The sequence below is a fragment of the Dermacentor variabilis genome, unplaced genomic scaffold (genome assembly GCF_050947875.1).
Source record: "Dermacentor variabilis isolate Ectoservices unplaced genomic scaffold, ASM5094787v1 scaffold_12, whole genome shotgun sequence".
NCBI classification, from domain to species: domain Eukaryota; kingdom Metazoa; phylum Arthropoda; class Arachnida; order Ixodida; family Ixodidae; genus Dermacentor; species Dermacentor variabilis.
In genome coordinates this window covers 51906200-51926866 of record NW_027460280.1, presented here as the reverse complement: position 1 = coordinate 51926866, position 20667 = coordinate 51906200, and the positions used below count along the sequence as shown (strand labels likewise).

At 41.3% G+C, this 20667-nt stretch overlaps 1 protein-coding gene across 2 annotated transcripts in view; it reads right to left on the bottom strand.

Moving 5' to 3' along the window:
- Window positions 1-20667, bottom strand: part of htt (huntingtin) — a 184187-nt gene that overhangs the window by 15764 nt on the left and 147756 nt on the right. For both annotated transcript variants that reach the window (XM_075677006.1, XM_075677007.1), the window contains 8 exons: window positions 17609-17731; window positions 7697-7873; window positions 7048-7139; window positions 6458-6612; window positions 3851-3919; window positions 3719-3788; window positions 2344-2616; window positions 138-293 (listed from right to left, as the gene is read on the bottom strand). In XM_075677006.1, coding sequence (XP_075533121.1) covers window positions 138-293; window positions 2344-2616; window positions 3719-3788; window positions 3851-3919; window positions 6458-6612; window positions 7048-7139; window positions 7697-7873; window positions 17609-17731 — 1115 coding nt within the window. The remainder of the gene's footprint in view (window positions 1-137; window positions 294-2343; window positions 2617-3718; window positions 3789-3850; window positions 3920-6457; window positions 6613-7047; window positions 7140-7696; window positions 7874-17608; window positions 17732-20667) is intronic.

The window sequence follows — 20667 nt, the reverse complement described above, 5'->3', positions numbered from 1 at the left end:
TACACTTGAAAATGGGACATATCACTTCCACATGCAATGTATGTTGCCAGGCGGGCTGCCAAAACTGCTGTTGTCTCTTCCATTTGTGCAGGAAATGTATGTACTGAATTTTCTTCTAAGAAAATTAGGAGTCTTACCAGGCTGACAACTGCTGCTGCTTTGGCTATGCCTAAGATCAGGTATTGGGCCAAGATTTCATCTTCACTCGGGTGATGGCGGTACATATCCATGAACAGGCTCAGCATCCAGTCAAACTGTGAGCTTTCCATGAAGATGTCTGACAGCATCACCACCTGGCAGTTGCCAAAGGAATACATCTGATTATGCGAGAAGCCAAAAGGCCAGTTGATGGGTGCGGAGACAAAACTTGCAACTAGGTGACACCGTACATGTAGAAGAAGCCTGTCTTTCTAGCATTTTTTTTAGATAACGGTAGATAAAGTTTTTTTTTTTCAAGGTCATAAAGAATATGAAATAATGCTTAAGGGCCATATATGACAGTGAAGATAATAATTTCCAATTAATTGCTTAATGGGCTTGTCCTGTTTCAGTAAGCAAAAATTCAGATAGAAAAGCCATGTGGTCAAAACTGGCTGAGGTGCCTTAATTTTACTTAGTAATTTCATATACTTCATCATTGGGATGACGTGTGGATGATCGCTATTATAGTGATTACTTTGTTCACAGTGTAAATGCACCTGGAAATTTGCTAAAAATGCCTCCATTGACAAACACAAGAACTACACAAGGCATTCAACAATCTGTTTTGGGAGTGTGTCCCTATGGACATGTGTATTGGGCTACAAACATGAAAATTAGTGATACCGATGTTATTCATATACAGTTGACGTTTAGTAATTCGACTCCGGCAAATTCAATTTTTCAGTGTGTCCCTATGAACCTGTGTATTGGGCTACAAACATGAAAATTAGTGATACTGATGTTATTCATATACAGTTGACGTTTAGTAATTCGACTCCGGCAAATTCAATTTTTCAGTTAGTTCGATTCTGACTGAACGTTCAGTGCACCTATACATTCCTGCGGGCCAAAACTTTTGTTATCTCAATTCTGAAATTGTCCCTCACTGAAAATTCAAAATTTACTGGTCGGCACAAATGCACCTGACTCAATGGCTGCAACATTTGTCCTGGTAGCGCTAGGGGACAGTGAATGGATCAAAGACAAATCTCCTACCAAAAATGCATTTTCAGCCAGCCCTAGGAAGATTTTCAAGCGAAAATAGCAAATCACAATGAATGATTACTGTATTTACCAGATTCGAATGAATGCCTTTATTCAAAGAAAAATTGGTCCGTAAATTGCCTGCATGGTGTAGTCAGCTATGAAACCAAAATTGTGTTCGTGACATTTGCAATAGCCTAATAAAGTTATGGGGTTTTACGTGCCAAAACCACTTTCTGATTATGAGGCACGCCGTAGTGGAGGACTCCGGAAATTTCGACCACCTGGGGTTCTTTAACATGCACCTAAATCTAAGTACACGGGTGTTTTTGCATTTCGCCCCCATCGAAATGCGGGCGCCGTGGCCGGGATTTGATCCCGCGACCTCGTGCATTTGCAATAGCTTATTGTCAGTGCCAGTGTCATTGCCATTGTCGTCACAAGATGGCAACAGAGCAAGTTTTCATGTAGGATGGTGACGAAAATGCGCTGCTTTCAGCCTTTGATTACAATCAATCAATCAATCAATCAATCAATCAATCAATCAATAAAAAATTTTTCATTTCTCCACAAGAAATATGGGGATGACGGATAAAAAGCCGCAAGCTGCAGCGTGAAAAAGCTCCAGCTCATTCGAAAGGCTCATTCAAAAGATATTTTACATGCTAAGATAGCAGCAACAAAGTCGCATCACGTTTTCGGCGTTCTGGATAATTGAGTGCATCGCAGGACAAACTGCCAACATGGTAAGTCTATGCATGGGCCCCCACACCGTTTGTGATTTTGTGGAGTCATTCGATCAATGCGGAATATCAAATGTGTTATGGACCGGATGATGACGAGTCACAGATGACATCAGGTGACCCGGCACCTCTTGTCTATCTTACCTCAATACGCTTGTCCCTCAACCATCTTTGTACATTGGGCACTAGATGTCCAAGCTGAACATTTTCATTCAGTGTTTAAGCAATGTCTGTTCTGTGCCTCCCCTAGTATTTTTTTTTGCAGTTTTGTCCTTCTTGGATGTATTACTATTACACAAGTGGCCCCAGAATAAAACCAAGCAGATGGCTAGGAAGAGGACAGATGCTAGAAAAGCAAGCATATTTAAAACAGCAATCACTTGAGCTAGCAATGACAGCGTGCCAGTCCACTCACCGATCGAATGGTCTCGGTGAGGAGCGGCTGGCCAATGGCATCAGGCGGACCCAGCCACTGAGTGTACAGGTCGAGCAGAAAGTGCAGGCATGAACGTAGGTCCAGCCCTGCGGCTGCTAGGCTGGCTTCACGTCGCAGACAGCCTACGCTGCCACCAGGTGGCGAGTACTGGCTCGACGAGGATGACGAAGACGAAGATAAGGGTGACGATGTGCTAGTCAAGTCAGCTCCTTCTGCCAGGCCCACTGCCACACACATGTACTCGACTGAAACCTGCCCAGATATCAAGACATTTCTTCAGACAATCTAGTGAACACAGAGTTTTGAACTGCACCGAGAGCTCTTTAAGCATGCAACTTCCTACAAAGAAAGATGATAATCTTGTGTGCACAGATCTGCTTTTCATAATTTGTTATTCATACAAGTTGACTATTAAAGATTAGTGCCTTTAGTGTGGCACAGCATGAAAATAGTATACAGTCAGACAATATAAACAGAAAACAAAGAACAGAGAAAAAAAAAGAAAATATGTGATAGTACTCAACGAATTAAATGATCATACAATAAATTATACGAGTATATGATGACTGAATGACCTGTGGCCAGCCTAATGGAATGATGAAAAAAAAAAACGTATTGCAAAGAGTGCATTATCAAAGGACTTGTGAAAGCAGGCAAAAGCCAAAATATTTGTGAAACACTAGAAAAACAAGAACATCTAAGTTACGTCAACTAATACAATTCTTGCCAATTGTGAGCTGGACACTTTCGGAGCAATTGCTGTGAGTAAAACAACAGATTTTCTACAATGAGTTGAGATATACAAGTATACATAGCATTAAACAGTGGCATAGAATGAACAGTGCTGTGTAACATTACATGCACATATTTGTGCAAAAATCAACATATAAAAAAAAATCATGTTTCTAAATACTCAGATCAGGAGAAAGTAATAACTTAACATGCTTGTACACACCAAAGCTATAGCTGGGCTATGAGAGGCAACATAGTGGAAGGCTTTGGATTAATTAAGCCTGATCATGCGAGGTTATTTAAACTGTGCCAAAAGCTCTGTATACGAGCATTACTGCACTCTGCTGCCATTGGAATGTGGCCGTAATGGCTGGGAAACAAACCCATAACCTTGTGCTCAGCAGCAGAAAGCCACTGCCAATAAGTCCCTTTGGTGGGCCCAAAACAAGGTGGCTCGCCAAATAAGCCAACAATGAATGACTGAACCTTGGGTTCCGATAAACAATGAAGTACTGCACCCAAGGCTCACATTAGCATCTCTTTTACCTAATTCTGTATTTATTGTCTAAAAATGACGAATATGAAACAATTTCGAATTAATGACTGCAAATGTACATCATACCTGACCAATCGAGTATTCAGTGTGGCGGCACATCTTCTCAATGTTGGAACGTCCCCAGGCCATGCCGGGGCTGCAGAAGAGAAGTTTATCAGTAAAACTTTACTGTGTAAACAGGCAGTGTGCTTTTCATACTTCAGTTTTAGCATCGTCAGAAGAGCTTCGTGAACTGGAGTTCGAACAGCCTGCAGTCGTTTTCCACACCTGGAAAGGCCAGAAAATAAACAAATATGCTTTCAATTACCATTTGAGTACCTATATAATGTTCCAGCTGCACAGTACATCCTGAGATCCTCTGCTACAATGCAATGGAATACTTCATCAAAGCCAAAAGGACATTGAATATCTGCTAGGAAGCATTACATTCTGCATTAGCAGTAGCACAGCATGGTAATTGGACAAGCAAAATAGTCCTCATCAATGCTGATGAACACAGCCATTCTTTTGACTACTCCTGGCTTGCACTGTCAATAACACATATGGAAGTTCTCGTGGCTACCGAAAAATTAAAAGCCAATAAATAATGTGGATATTCGGTATTCTTAACTTGATAGTAAAATATTAAGCGGGGTTCTTTGCACAGCTCCAAACAAACCCCCAAAAGGCCCCTCACCAGGCCACGTAGCAGATTTTGGTTATACGCTGGAAGTTATGTGCCCTCTAGGAAGTGTTCTGCCGCAAGAATTTTCCAAACTGATTCATTAATAGCAGAGATAGAGCGCCGAGAACTTGCCCAATCTAATCTAGCTTCCGCAAGCGTATTCCTTCCCTGCCTTCTCCCATACCGGAGCTCCAGGATCGTGTGATGCACATGCCACGGGCCCCGCCTTCATTTTTTTCCCCCCTCACTTTTTGCTGCATGGCACACTTCCGCTGACGGCATCACGTGCGAGCTGTTATGTTTGTCTTGTTTTGCACAGCACGCAATTTTGTGCACTGTGCACGAGAACACCTGACTAGCGGTATAAGTCAGTGCTACACAAATACTGAGGCAGACATATGCGGTTCATAGAGCATGATCGCACGCTGGAACACTGTAGAAAACGGAGTTTGGTTTGAAATTTAAGCTCTTTCTGCAACATGCAGCGATGTAATACTTAGCAAACACAACCGTTAGATCGCAGTGTATGCAAGGCGCTTGTCAGCTCAAAATGGCCAGACCTGGTGAGAGGCCTTTTAACTTGTTCTCAGGGTGTGGTAATTTCCCAGCCACATGGAAATGTTTTGCTCACCTGGACACAAGCATTTATTCCTATTTATGAGCTGTTTACATAACCATAATGATGCAGCTTATGTATCACGCTGTGTTGCCAAAAGGTAATTTTACTTCCAAGGTCTCTCAGAGCAGAAATCTTGGCCTTTCATTGTTTCTAGCTATTCCTAATGATTTTGGATCTGGCATGAAACAGTACAACAAACTACAGTACAAATGAAAAGTACAAGAACACAGTGCACGGGATGAGAGCTTGTCCTAGATATCTTGTCCTGTGAATTACGTTCTTGTCCCTGCCTTTTTGTACCCCATTTTTCATCCTTGCTATGAACCGACTAGTTCAAGAAAAATTTTTTTAGGTGCTGCTTGATAATTAAGATATCTGCTGATGTCAACAATATCAACATCAGTAACAAGCACATAATTAATTATTCAAAAATGAATATTGATTGCATAGCTGCATGTATTACCAAGCTAATCTTTTGCAGAAAAATGATGATTCAATGGTACAAACATCCCCATTTCTGTGCTTCATCATATGGGCGTATTCACGGATGAATACATAATTAAAAAGCAGTGCTGCATAGTTTCATCAAGAATAAAACCAGAGTGAAATGTGTAACTTCCAGCAGCTATGCATCATAGATGGCAAACAATTGTTATGCTGCAGGCTGCAGTGATGAAAGATTGGCGATTATGTTGACATCAAAATATTCTGGGCCAACAACATTGCAAGAATAGACTAGTAGTATCATGAAATGCTGTAGTTTGGGTTTCTCAGGTCAATGCTTCACTTCGCTTACTTTTTAGCTTCCCTTCTCCACCTCGTTGCTAGTTAAAGACTGCCTCACAAACTATGGTGCAAACTACAACAGGTCGCCTTGAGCCATAGCTTCTTTTAGTGCTCGACCTTCATTGATGTTGCAGACCTGCCAACATTAAAGTCTGAAGACCAAGAATACTAAATTTTGGTTAGAAATACTAAAAATCGTTTTATTGCTCAAGATGTTGATTATACACTGAAATAATTCACAACCTTTGTTTGGTAGAAATGCTGTCGATGGGAACTTTTTTTTTTTTTCTATAGACACCAGAATGAACTGCGCCTCAAACGAAAATACATTCATGAAGTTTATTCATGAAATATTCACATAACAATGGATTAAATTTTGGTTGCCACTATGCACTCATTCAGTAAGTGGTCGGCAGTGCTGCAGGTATGCGTTCAAATAATTAAAAACAAACCACCCAATCAGTACCCCTGAAGTGTGCATCGTGACATCGCATATACATGTGCAATGTGCATGGCAATTTATAAACATGACGTAGTCATGAATGTATGTTTTGGAGCCTGTATTGGGTCACTGTTACAAATGAGGGTGAACCTGGAAACACAAGGGCACATTCCAGCCAATTTCGACTTGTTTGCAAATGGATTTATGCTGACAGTCACTGAGGACTAAATGCCTTGCTGATCTTGGATGCAGCAAAAAAAACCCTTGAAAGCACAGTAACAGCAGAACACTCACCGAGTGTGGACAAAGGCAAAGGGCTTATCCCTTGGTTGGTGCAGTAGGGTGCTGCTGTGGGGGTTACCTGGCTGAGGCAGCTGCAGCGACTGCAGCAGCAAACTGGTGATGCAGCGTACCGAAAGACATTGCACGGTCACTCGCTCTTGCTCGTCCTGCATCGAGGTAACCCCGACCATCCCAAACAAAACAAAAAGCCTCAATAATCACTAACTTTGCCTTGGCGCAAGTAGTAGCAACAGGAAACGAAGCAAAATAATATAAATGGAGGGATTGCTGCTTACGGTTGTCACCCTCTGAAAGAAAAATCAGCCATGTTCCATTAGGAAGTGGAAGCAGACATAAAAGCATAAAAGCCGTTTTCCAAGATGAATGCATATATGTTCCAATGCATCAGGGATATTAATGGGGTGCTTTTTTTCAGTGCTGCAATGGTTATTTAATACTAAAAGGTTATTCAACAAAAAGCATATCCCATCTGAATAAAGGCTTGTTTTAGTACTGTAAAATGGCTCAGCACTGTTAAAAACACAAAATCAGGATTGAGGTGTGTAAAGAAAGGAAAGAAAGAAAGACACAAAATTCCCAACCTCAGCTGTTTCCTGTTCTGCAGATGGAGATGTGTTGAGGACACCCAAAAGTGCCATCCATGTTTCTTCAAATTGCTGTCGTGAAATCCAGCCTGGAGAAAAAGAAGCATGCACTATGTAACAATTTTGACAAGAGTATGTAAAATATGTACATGCTATTATCACAAATTGAAATGGCGAATGCAGAACTTAATGAGAAGAGATTTTCGCAGTGCAACAATTGCCAATGCATGACTGCTGGTATGAGTAAAGGTTTAGTGACAAGTGTTTAGTTACAACATGTAAATAAACTTTGTGATTACAGAACAATGTTACACTGCAAAATTCGGTAATAATGTGTCTCATGAATTCTCGTTTAGTACTTCAAAGTTACATTTCGATTTACCTACTTTTATAATGCTACTTTTATAATTTCTTTATGCAATTTATAACTACACATAGTGCCGCACAACCACAGAAAAGATAAAGAGCTGCAATGCCAATTACAAAGTAAACGTTTGCAAGGGTGTCCTTTTCTGAAACAAGAAATAAATTTGCACTCGATGCCACACAGGCTACACATTCAGGGAAAGCTAAGAAAGAGCTATGCTGATTGCTAAACACTGAACACTGAGCTAAAGTTTAATGGCTTATATCTAGGCTCCCATACCCAGCAGGTTCACACGATATATGTATTCTTGCAGCAGGTCTCGGTCCAGCAAGAAGTCAGCTGGGGGTGGTGGGACAACAGTATGCCACTCTCCACTCACGTGAGGTACCCAGTTCATCTGCCACATGATTGGTGGTGTGCGAACAAAGCTGTTCACCAGTGGCAGCCGAGCCACACCTAAAAGAAACACAGCACACTGAAACCTACAGTGGACTGACTATTAGCACACATTTACTTCACAGAACACTAGTATAAACTTTATAGGCTTAAAGTTATGAAAAGGGTAAAAGAATAGACAAAAACTTAGTTAAAAAAATTACACAAATTTCAACGTTTAGTAGGCATGTTCAGATATTTAGATGTTTAAAGTGAACTGTATATGAAGGTATATTCAGTTTGCTATTTGAAACAAATCTATCTGTGGTTGCTAGTTTTGCCATGCATGGGCTGTCCATTTCAGTGATGACAGATGTCGTGGAAAAGCAACAGATCCATGCACTACTTGCAACCCAGACAGTGACTAACAGTTGTTCATTTGCTCAAACACAGCGACAAACTGCAGGGACTTGTTTTCCCTGCATAATAATAAGCAACTTGTTTTCCTGTGCACAAATTTGAAATGCCTGAACACCTAAATATTGATGCTATGACCAGGGATATTTCAGCACCAATGTGTAAAATATAAGAATAACTTTATCTGTGCTTAAGCAATTCATAGAAAAGAATGAGGAAGTACACACAATTACGTTCACTGTGCTGATAATTTATGCAGACTGACGAGGTGTCCATTTGTGTTATGCATACTGATGCAGCTAAATTTACAGTGGCCAAAAGCTAAACCCTTCCTTAAGCCTTTCTTGCTTGTTAACTCTATATTTCCATGTCTTCAACTTGTGCTTTCACAAGTCTGAGCGCAGATTAAGCTAACAACTTAATCTATACTCTAGTAGGATTGAAAGGCAACAACGTCTGTCTGCATTATTTTCTCCTAATTCCTACACAAACAAGTTTGCTGCTAAAAACCTATTTAAAAAGTATTCATGTTTCATTCAGCATCAAGAGTATTTGATCCACGTACAATTTCATTTTGAAGAACAGTATTTGTGCATCCCTGCTATTTTCATATTTAAATGCTCACAGTTACAGGATTTAGTGTTCATTCCTAATCTCACTGGACCTTTTAGCCTGTGTCCAGAATACAACTCTGAACGTCAAACTTGAGTTTGTCATTCACAATCACAACAGTGCATCATGTTCTAGAATGTGGCTGATGGGCATAAAATTACACAACATAAAATGATGCCACAGTTGAACCCTTGAGGCCTGTTGCCGATAAGTTGTATACTACACTGAGGACCTAGTGTTGTTCAAGTCTGCAGTTACTCAACACTTACTGGTGTAGCTGCGAACTGTTTTTTCCTGTAAATTCCTTTTATTGTTTTGTTTTGTATTTGAATTGTACCCACCCCCTCTGTAACGCCCTCTGGGTCTTGAGGGTATCATCATCATCATCATCAGCCTAGTTACGCCCACTGCAGGGCAAAGGCCTCTCCCATACTTCTCCAACCACCCCGGTCATGTACTAATTGTGGCCATGTTGTCCCTGCAAACATCTTAACTTCATCCGCCCACCTAACTTTCTGCCGCCCCCTGCTACGCTTCCCTTCCCTCGGAATCCAGTCCGTAACCCTTAATGACCATCGGTTATCTTCCCTCCTCATTACATGTCCTGCCCATGCCCATTTCTTTTTCTTGATTTCAACTAAGATGTCGTTTACCCGCATTTGTTGCCTCACCCAATCTGCTCTTTTCTTATCCCTTAATGTTACACCCATCATTCTTCTTTCCATAGCTCGTTGCGTCGTCCTCAATTTCAGCAGAACCCTTTTCGTAAGCCTCCAGGTTTCTGCCCCATATGTGAGTACTGGTAACACACAGCTGTTATACACTTTCCTTTTGAGGGATAGTGGCAACCTGCTGTTCATGATTTGAGAATGCCTGCCAAACGCACCCCAGCCCATTCTTATTCTTCTGGTTATTTCAGTCTCATGATCCGGATCCGTGGTCACTACCTGCCCTAAGTAGATGTATTCCCTTACCACTTCCAGTGCTTCGCTACCTATCGTAAACTGCTGTTCTCTTCCGAGACTGTTAAACAATACTTTAGTTTTCTGCAAATTAATTTTCAGACCCACCCTTCTGCTTTGCCTCTCCAGGTCAGTGAGCATGCATTGCAATTGGTCTCCTGAGTTACTAAGCAAGGCAATATCATCAGCGAATCGCAAGTTGCTAAGATATTCTCCATCAACTTTTATCCCCAATTCTTCCCACTCCAGGCCTCTGAATACCTCCTGTAAACATGCTGTGAATAGCATTGGAGATATCGTATCTCCCTGTCTGACGCCTTTCTTTATAGGGATTTTGTTACTTTCTTTGTGGAGGACTACGGTGGCTGTGGAGCCGCTATAGATATCTTCCAGTATGTTTACATATGGCTCATCTACACCCTGATTCCGTAATGCCTCCATGACTGCTGAGGTTTCGACTGAATCGAACGCTTTCTCGTAATCAATGAAAGCTATATATAAGGGTTGGTTATATTCTGCACATTTCTCTATCACTTGATTGACAGTGTGAATATGGTCTATTGTTGAGTAGCCTTTACGGAATCCTGCCTGGTCCTTTGGTTGACAGAAGTCTAAGGTGTTCCCGATTCTATTTGCGATTACCTTAGTAAATACTTTGTAGGCAACGGACAGTAAGCTGATCGGTCTATAATTTTTCAAGTCTTTGGCGTCCCCTTTCTTATGGATTAGGATTATGTTAGCGTTCTTCCAAGATTCCGGTACGCTCGAGGTTATGAGGCATTGCGTATACAGGGTGGCCAGTTTCTCTAGAACAATCTGACCACCATCCTTCAACAAATCTGCTGTTACCTGATCCTCCCCAGCCGCCTTCCCCCTTTGCATAGCTCCTAAGGCTTTCTTTACTTCGTCTGGCGTTACCTGTGGGATTTCGAATTCCTCTAGGCTATTCTCTCTTCCACTATCGTCGTGGGTACCACTGGTACTGTATAAATCTCTATAGAACTCCTCAGCCACTTGAACTATCTCATCCATATTGGTAACGATATTGCCGGCTTTGTCTCTTAACGCACACGTCTGATTCTTGCCTATTCCTAGTTTCTTCTTCACTGTTTTTAGGCTTCCTCCGTTCCTGAGAGCCTGTTCAATTCTATCCATATTATAGTTTCTGATGTCCGCTGTCTTACGCTTGTTGATTAACTTAGAAAGTTCTGCCAGTTCTATTCTAGCTGTAGGGTTAGAGGCTTTCATACATTGGCGTTTCTTGATCGGATCTTTCGTCTCCTGCGATAGCTTACTGGTTTCCTGTATAACGGCGTTACCACCGACTTCTATTGCGCACTCCTTAATGATGCCCATGAGATTGTCGTGCATTGCTGCAACACTAAGGTCCTCTTCCTGAGTTAAAGCCGAGTACCTGTTCTGTAGCTTGATCCGGAATTCCTCTAGTTTCCCTCTTACCGCTAACTCATTGATTGGCTTCTTGTGTACCAGTTTCTTCCGTTCCCTCCTCAAGTCTAGGCTAATTCGAGTTCTTGCCATTCTATGGTCACTGCAGCGTATACTAATAAATAAATAAATAAATAAATAAATAAATAAATAAATAAATACTACAACTTATTGTTAGGTGAATGTACACTGCTGGCCAGCGATAAGACAATAGTTTATTTCTGGACAAATTACTTTTAAATATTTCTGCAATGTAGCGATGCTTGTTGACAAACTGTTTACACTATTCCATAAAAAAAAAAAAGCTTTTTGCATTGTAATACAGCTACAATACCTTGATTTGGGTGAGAAAGTTTTCATAAAAAAGCGCTAAAGACGAAGACGAAGGAACACATACGACAGGACTGGCACTAATTCCAACTAACGTTTATTACAAACGGTCATGTATTTATGCTCTGCGCATCAGGTACATCAGGCACTCATCATTATACACACAAGAATTGAAATGAATCAGATCATTCACACGATTGTATAGTCAATCAGTTCTAGTGCCTAGATATCTCGAAAGAAATGTCACTTCTTTTTCTTGCAAAACCAAAGATGAACAGCTGACTCACTTGTCGCCTGCTTTCCTTATAAAATATGCCTCAACTATTTCTCGTTCTGTTTTTGTGTTTTCTTTCTTCAAGAAAGTTGTGTCACCAAACGTGGGCATGCATGCGCACTTTTTGCAGTGCTCAGCCAAGTGAGTGCCATATCCTTAGACAGCACAACATCATTGTTGTGCTGTCTAGCCCTGTCACTGAAGCACTGACAGGTTTGTCCAATATAAATGCACCCACAATCTAAGGGTATTTGATACACAACATCTGAAGTGCATTTGGTGTAATTGGTCCGGTGATTAGTATGACAGTGCATGCGTTTCTGGTGCTTATTGTTTAGAAGGTTACACACTGCTGACAATTTGCAAGGCGCTGAAAAAAACTAGATTGACGTTGTGTCGGTTTGCCACCTTTTTCAAATTATGTGAAACTTTATGGAGGTATGGGATTACATGTACAGGTCTTTTGTCGCGATCTTTAGTTGGGCACTTGCTTCCCCGTTTCAATTTTTGAAGCAATGTTTCACAGACAGATGAAATGACAGACACTGGAAAACCAGCAGCAAGTTTCAATCTGTCTACTTGGCAAGACAAACTATGCTCAATTTGGTGAACACATGACTTTTGCAAAGCACTCTGAAGGCATGTGGTGGCTATGCCCATCTTTCACAATTTCGAATGGGCGCTATCGAAAGGCAAAAAAGCTTTTCTTTGATCTTGGGTTGTATCTCCAGCATGTGTGGTCATCTGAGGAAAATAAAATTTTAAGATCTAGAAACTGAACACAGCTGTCATTAGGCAGTTCAAAAGTAAACTTGAGCCCCTCAAAAAATTTTGTGAAATTTTTTAAACAATCTGCTACAGCATCGTCAAGACACAGAACTGATGAATTGTTAAGGACTATTAGATAGTCGTCGACACAACTACATACACGAATGATTGATTTCCCAGTTCCGCATTAATGCGGTTGTCAAAGGACGCAAAAAAATATAGCATAATATTGGGGATATTGACGAACCAATACAGATTCTGTGTTTTGAATGTAATACCAACAGCCATTGTGACTTATTGCAGTCAAATCCAAGAAAAATTCCAACAAGGTTAAAACAAGGTCACCAATTTTGTCAATTTTTTCACCAACAGCACATAGTTCTGCAAGAAAAAGAAGTGACATTTTTTTCGAGATATCTATGTACTGGAACTAAATGACCATACAATTGTTTGCATGATGTACCTGTTGAGCAGAGCAGAAATACATGATCCTTTGTAATAAACGTTAGTTGGAAGTAGCGCCATCCTTGTTGTATGTGTTCCTTCGTCTTCGTCTCTAGCGTTTTTTTTATGAAATCTGTAATACAGCTCTATCACCTGTAGATTTTTACGTAGGATCTATCACACCAAATTTTGACTGACATATGCTGACAGCTCATCATTATTCCAATAAATGTGAATGATAACTTAGAACAAATAAGTCGTCAGGAAGCATCTTGGAGTGCAAAAAATTATTGAAATACCAGGTTGTCCTTAAAATAGAGGTCCTTGATTATAAAGCATAAATTATGAATGCTTACAAAACTTATAGGAAAGATGGGCACTGTCTACTGCTAAGGGGAGCGTATACAGCAGAACCCCGTTCATGTTATGGAAAAAAACTCGAGGAAAAACATACTAACCGGGAAAACGTACAATGCGAAGTAACTAAAAAAAATTGACAGACTCAACTACTGTTGACATCTACATAATGTGAGGCGTCACATGAATCGTTGTGGCACGAGACGCCCGACGTGCGCCGAGCTGGTGGTTCTCCGGCCACCTGAGACGCGTTTTGTTGTTTTCTTATTGCGTGGTGTTTTATGAGCGTGATGGGAAACCAAAGTGAAATCGAGCTGGTGGGCGACGCCGGATGTCGCCGAGGCGAAACGCGATGCCCACATTGCACCGCCTGCAGCAGAGAACGGCAGTGCGTTTGGATTATCGCCTACTAAAAGCGTGCGGTACGCTACCAGTGGCACTACGCACCACGCGCTGTAAACAGATAGGTGAAGATGCTTATCGCAATAGGTTTGGCAGCGATAGCTCTGAATGCGGTGTGTGACAACCTGGGCAGAGATTTGCTGGTACCGGAATAAGAAACTGTGCATGCTGTCGTTTTCACGCGGGACAGGTGGCTATATACTGCTCTCGATTGCGCGCGCCTCATGCCTTTTCTTGTTCACATGGGACCTAGCGGCCGGAAAACAATCGCAGTCTGCAACAAGGAACAGCGGCGCGTTTAAGTTATCGACTATTAAAATAGTGCACTGCGTTTCTGACGGCACCACGTGCTGTGAAACAGATAGGCTAAAATGCTTATTGCAATAGGATTGGCAGTGGCAGTTGTGAATGCTGCGTGTGACGACCCTGGAGAAGATTTGCTAGCACCGAAATTAGAAACCGAGTGCGCGCCTGCATTTTCACGTGAGACAGGCGGGCGAGTATTGCGGTGAAGCTGCCACGGTGGGCAGCTATGCGCGTAGTTGGCACTGATGGACGCGCCACTGGTAGCGACCTTGGGCAGAACACTCGGGAAAGGAGCCAGCCGCGTACCATAGTTTTCTGCGTTGTTGATCATGCTTCTCTGTCTTATTTATGTTTTCAGAGAAAAATAAGTAACAACCTTTGCATGTGTGAGGTGTTCAAAGCTTCAAGGAATGCTGAAGAAGAATTGTTGCATGGTGGGTCACCCAAATACCGGCAAAAACGTGCCGGCGGTACGGTTCTAATCATTCCCCGGAAAGCCTCATCAGCGGGAGCAACGGTAGAAATGGATCGCCACCGTTCAGCGGGAAACTTATTGTTCTCGTCCTTTTTTATCTCATGCCGGTGTTTTTTCCGTTCGATCATATTTAGACGGGTAAGCGACGAAGTTCGTTTGCAGTGCAGCAGGCAGTTTAAAAGCATTTCGCTAAAGTTCTGGATGCTGTTTGCCGCTTCTTTACCGCGTTGTGCTAGCTAGGCAGCACGATTGCACGAGTGCATTGTGCTGTGTTAAAGCTACTAAAGCTTGCAAAAACTGAAATTGTTGGTTTTATGCGGTCCGGTAAATCCTCACACCAGCTGTCACACACTTCATGTTCTTGCATCTATTTTATGCGTGGCTTTGCGCATGTTGAACTGTTGCTAGTTGCTTCATGCATAACTGTTGTTGATTTTTTTTTAGGTGCACAATTTTTCACTCTGCCTCGTTTGTAAAGGGTCTAAATCATGCTGTGTCTTATCAGAATGATACCATCGCAAGTCCTTCTATAACAGCTTTATTCTTTTCGCCCGAGCGCGCATCTTAGATATTGTGCTTTTGGGGGGAAATGTGTTTAGAAAATAGGTAGTTCAAGGCGGCAATTGCTAATAGTTGCTGCATATGGTATTTTTGTTGCATTTTCGCTGAAAAGTTCGCATCATGTTTGGGAAGTCATCACACCTAGACGATGCTGTCTGAGTAGACCTACCACGCCGATTGATTTGTTTGGTCCACAATGTAGTCCCTTTTTGCATGTGAATTGTGTGCTCAACTGAATTCTTTCTTATTATGCTTATGCCGCAGAGGACTAAACCTGGCATTATCACCAATGGCCATCTACTTTGACTGGCGCTGCTCTGCCTTTAAATATATCATGTGGCATCTCTCTCTAGGAATATTAAAAAAAGTACTGAAAAGTTGGTCGGACTTTAGCTTTGTACGTTTCCAAGCAGCTTCCTTAGGGAACTTAAAATTGCAAAAACTGCAGCGGCAACGGCAGTTCATTGGCGGATGCAGCTGAATTGCATCGGTGGTAGAATACTAACACGCGCTCTTATTAACCTGTATGTTTGCTAACTTAGTTAACTAGTGTACGCATTTCCATAAAAAAATGTGCAATTACTCTTCTTGAGGCGACTTTGACTGCACTTATTTGGTGATGTCACATGTATTCATCGGCCGAAAGATCACAACAGCATGTGCAGACATCGCACCGTGCGGATTTGTTTGAAATCAAAGTCTACACTAACGACAGGTTATTATTATTGAGGTACAGAAGCAGCACAACGGCAAAGGTAGAATTAAAAAAATAAATAAAAAAGAAATGATCGAGACATTGCATTACTCAACAAAATTTAGCAGCAGCTCCACTTCGTGTAAATGGGATTCATGGCACTTGTCTGCGAGACGCACCTGGCACGTATGTGGACAGGGTTGTCCCAAACACCGGTAACAGTGTGTTCATGCCCGCTCCCACAGAGGCCAGCATCTTCCCTACAGCTGTCAACGCAGAAGAAGCAGTCTGGCATCCGAACAAAGGAGAAATCGCAGCCGTGAACTTCAGCCATCCTTGCTGCAAAGGGTTGTTGTCTGCTACTGCTCCCGTGCTACTGTTGGAAGCATCCGCTAGGAGGCTATCAGTGGCACCTCTATAGGCGGTGCACTATGCATATATAATGTTCTTGATCGTGCGCGCCTTGTGCATTTTCTTGCTTACATGGGACCTAGTTGCCGGAAAATGTATTTTCCAGGAACGTATGAACCGGCAAAAAATGCGCGTAACTCCTTTGGGCCATTTTTTGTGTTCTCAATTGCAAATGTTGGCGCCGGGAAAATGTACGTAACGGGAACGTATCAACAAGGTTCCACTGTACTATAGAAACTGGGAAACTGGCGTACTTAAATCTCAAATCTGGTGTATGAGAACTTCTTTTGTACTTTTAGGATGTAACATGGCATCCTTGCAATAACTGTACTGTGCAGACTGATAACCGCAGCAGACTGACACAAGAATCCCTGCAACATTTCTGAGTATGGGAAACATAGTCTTGTCCTTCCCAGCAGCTTTATGAAATCATTGCTATACTTTGAAACCAAAAGACTGCTATTGCCCAAATTCCTTAAGATGTCATGTCACCACCAACCAATGTCAGCTCACAAACAGCAGGAGCCGTGACCAGTGGACACGGTGAAGGAGCAAGCAAATGCTAAGAAATAAGAACAAAGACAACCCACAGCAACCACTGTTTTATTATGGCTGTCCTCTGATATGCATGTGGGAGAAAGTGCAAATGTTCACACTTGGGGTCCGCCTCGCAAAAATTGTGCCGTGTTGTGGAAGCTACAAGCCATGCTGGGATGGCCAGAAAAGCACCGCAAAAGCACTGCACTCTATGTCAGCAGTGACCAGCTGGTAATTGTGGAAGTCAAAGGCATTATTTATTCGATATCACTCTCAACAGTTAAAAGTTGGCAAGAGCTAATTCTAGTTGTGAGCAGATAACATGGTGTATGTATGGTATGGTTCTGCAGTACGAACTCCCTCTTTAGTTTCACTGTGTGGAGATCTAGCTACCATAAAGCTAGAAAATTTTGATGACAAAGTAATGGCAAAAGTGAACTGTGAAGCAGCATAAACAAAGGCAGAGTAAAAAAGTAGCCAGCACAAGCAATGTGTCATTGGAAGAGCGCTGCTCACATAACCAATATCATTTATTGGTTATCCTAGCAAGACAAAAGCATGCTAGAAGACAGAAAGGGAAGAGAAGCTTCGAAAAATATACTTTACTAATTAGTCATTACGGCTACTGGTACAAAATGCCTTTGAAAAATCCTTGAGGAAGAACATTCTTTTATGCACAAGACATTTTGCAACCTTGTTTAAAAGTGTTGCATGGCCCCTGTATAACACTACTTCTAAGTAAAAAGTGATTGCTGTTAAATCATCACCATTAACTTAACTACCCCAGCGTGTCAACAATAGTAACCAGAGAAAAACTCACCTTTGATCACTCTGTGCAGGGTAGTTTTTATAAACACAGGGATATGAGCTTCCCTTCCTGAACGTTCCAACCAGCCCACAAGCTCAGCCACATGAACGCAGGCCTGCTGCACATGTGCATATTCTGTACACAAGGAAGAAAAAATAAAAATAAAGTTAAAGCAATCTGTTGTTTACTGTGAGCAAGATGCAATCCTTGTACAGAGACTGCGTAACTCTCAGTGTAGAGCTAGCTTTACTTTCTGATTAAGAGATGGTGATGAACGTACATAATGTTGCTGGACTACATTATGTAAGAATCTGGCTTCATCTCATTTAAATCTTTCGTTACTGCGCCTATGAAAATTGAGAAATTTGACAGTTTTTCTTAGCATTGTTAATCATTTCTTTTCTTAGCATTGTTAATCATTTCTGTTGGAATTATACTAGCAGCATCACGCACCGGCTCAAAGAACTGAACTTTAACTATTCGTGAAATTTGACAGTTTCTGGGAGACTGGGAAGTCTCGAAAAATAAAACTTCAATGGTGGGCATCATTGAAACTACCCTCCAGTGCTCCTAGCACTTGTTCAATAAAAAGATGCAAGATTTGTGCTTTGGTTGAGTCGGCAACATAATTTTTAAGTGACAGTAGAAGTGAAGACACAGGAGCTTCCCTCAGGCTGTCAATTTTCTTATCCGACGTATAGGTTGTTTTAACAATGCCTCAAACAACAGTAGATGCTCATGAGTGCGTGCTATTTTGATAACTGTGTTCGACTAATATCAAATGCAATTTTATTTTCACCACCATGGGTTGCTTTTATCCATCAGCACATTGACAGCATACGTACATACAAATTATTACAAGCAACCCTTCCTGTCGTGTGTAGTTTTCACACACACAAGGACACACAGTCGATTTCAGACCGACCTTTGACTGAATCTTGACTAGCTGTATAATCTGTTACATTTTGAACACCGCCTATGCAAGTGCCCTTATTCATTACTGTACACTATTGTGCAACACACCACATTACTGTACAGCACTGTACAGGAACTGAACAAGGCATCTGGAGATTTCAGTGCCAGTTGAATGCACGTTAGGCCACCTTGCTTGCACAGAAAGGCTGATTGAATGCAATAATCAAGTATGAGAAGGCTCTGGTGTGCTCCCTGACCTGAACACCTATGTTCTGCGAGCCTAAAGAATGCAGTAAAAAATAAACCACGTGCCAGCTGCAATGATTAAAAACAAATGACACCTGTACAATAAGAATGTATCTGTTGTCACATTTGCAAAGCTACTGCTTTCCCACATAGCATGGGCATCAGTATGGCTACCATTGATGCCGACAAATACTCACAGTATTTTATGGTATGTCTTATGACTTACAAAAGTTTGGAACGAGGAACCAGGTGAATATTTTGTATATTTCAAATTTTGTTTACTCTCAGTACTTACATTAAAAATAGCTAATTATTACTTTCATTCGTGTTTCTTGAGGTGCTTCTTTGAAGTCTCACATAAGAATTCTCAAAAAGTGTCTGAGCAATTAACACTGCTTTGCATCTATTAAAAAAAAACAGTGATCAGGCTATAATTTTATGTACCACAGTATATGCTGCGACTATTACATTTTGAAATGAAATGTTAGAACATAAGAGCACCGAAAATGAGCATATTTCTAATGGTAACGAAAGAGTTAAGTGCTGTATTATAATTTAGAAGCATACTATTGTTAACCATTTATTGATGAGTGTTGCCTACAGGCAACATACTAGAAAAAAAAAATTTTTTTCTTGCTCAATTTCGATATTGAGTATGAAGTTTCTGGCTATAAATGTCTGGCCAACACTGAACGACAGGCAGCCAGCTTAATTTTTTGTGTTAGAGCAGGAACACAGGACAGGGAAGAACTCTGGCACAGGACTCATTTTATTTTAAAGCAAGGTCAGAGGAGACAGACTGATGCAAGATCTCCAGCTGCAGTGGCATCACAGAAACAAAACAAATAAAATGTACACCTATGGTTCATATATGAAAAGAGCTGCCTGTACAAATTCCAAACAAAGCCATAGGTGGCTTGGGGCAAAGCCCAGTTCCAGCTTTCTGCCTGGTTCTTGGTGTTTCTGTTTACTTCTGGAAAAGTTTCTTCAAAATATTTTTATGTATGTCGATTATGCCTATTCTCAATGTGGTTTGCACGGTTATATAAAGATATTTTTTTTTGTGTATGTTTATATGTCTCGTCATTAAAAGTTCAAAGTGTAAAACCAAAGTCTTGCTTAAGATTGCAACACATGTGTATGTAGCATCACATTGTGAATTCATTACAATGCAGTTTCAACATATTTGTGGAAATATATGCAACATTACATTGACAATGTACAAATGAGGACACCTGTGCTGAAACAACACATAGTGCATTCCAGGAATCCAAAGCTTACATCAGGCATTAAGCTGCACATATTGTACGCAGTTCTCTGCATGCCACACTATGGCATATTCAGGAAGGAAGAAGAGAGTTGTCCGAGGCTTAATACTGTCGTGACATCTTCAACTTGACATTCTTTTTTAGGATTAAATGATGGTCCAAACCATCAAAACCATAGAAAAAATACTGGCAAGCATCAGAGCACACTATAAAAAGCTACTATAATACATTTTTATGAACCTGTGTTGGTTTCGTACATGGGACATAGATGAGTCATGATGTCATGATACACTAGGTAGCTCTGTTACTAAGATCCCTGTGGCTTCCATATGCGAGTGCAGCCAGAAGAAATGTGCGCAGCATTCTTGTTTAAAACAATTCTTTTATGAGCGACGTCATCATACCTAGTCTTATTGCCGCACGATGCAAGCAAATTTCATTCTCATGGGCTGCATTGAGATAGTGAATTGGGATGAAGTGTAGTGCAATGCCAGGAGATGGACACCAGAAATGAATGACTATGTGTCTGTCATTTTTTCTTGTGTGCATGCCCTGGCATTGTGGTACACTTCATCCCAATTCAATCAGACTGAAAAACAAGCACACATCGCCACACTTCTTGCATAAAAGAGCTGCTGCGTC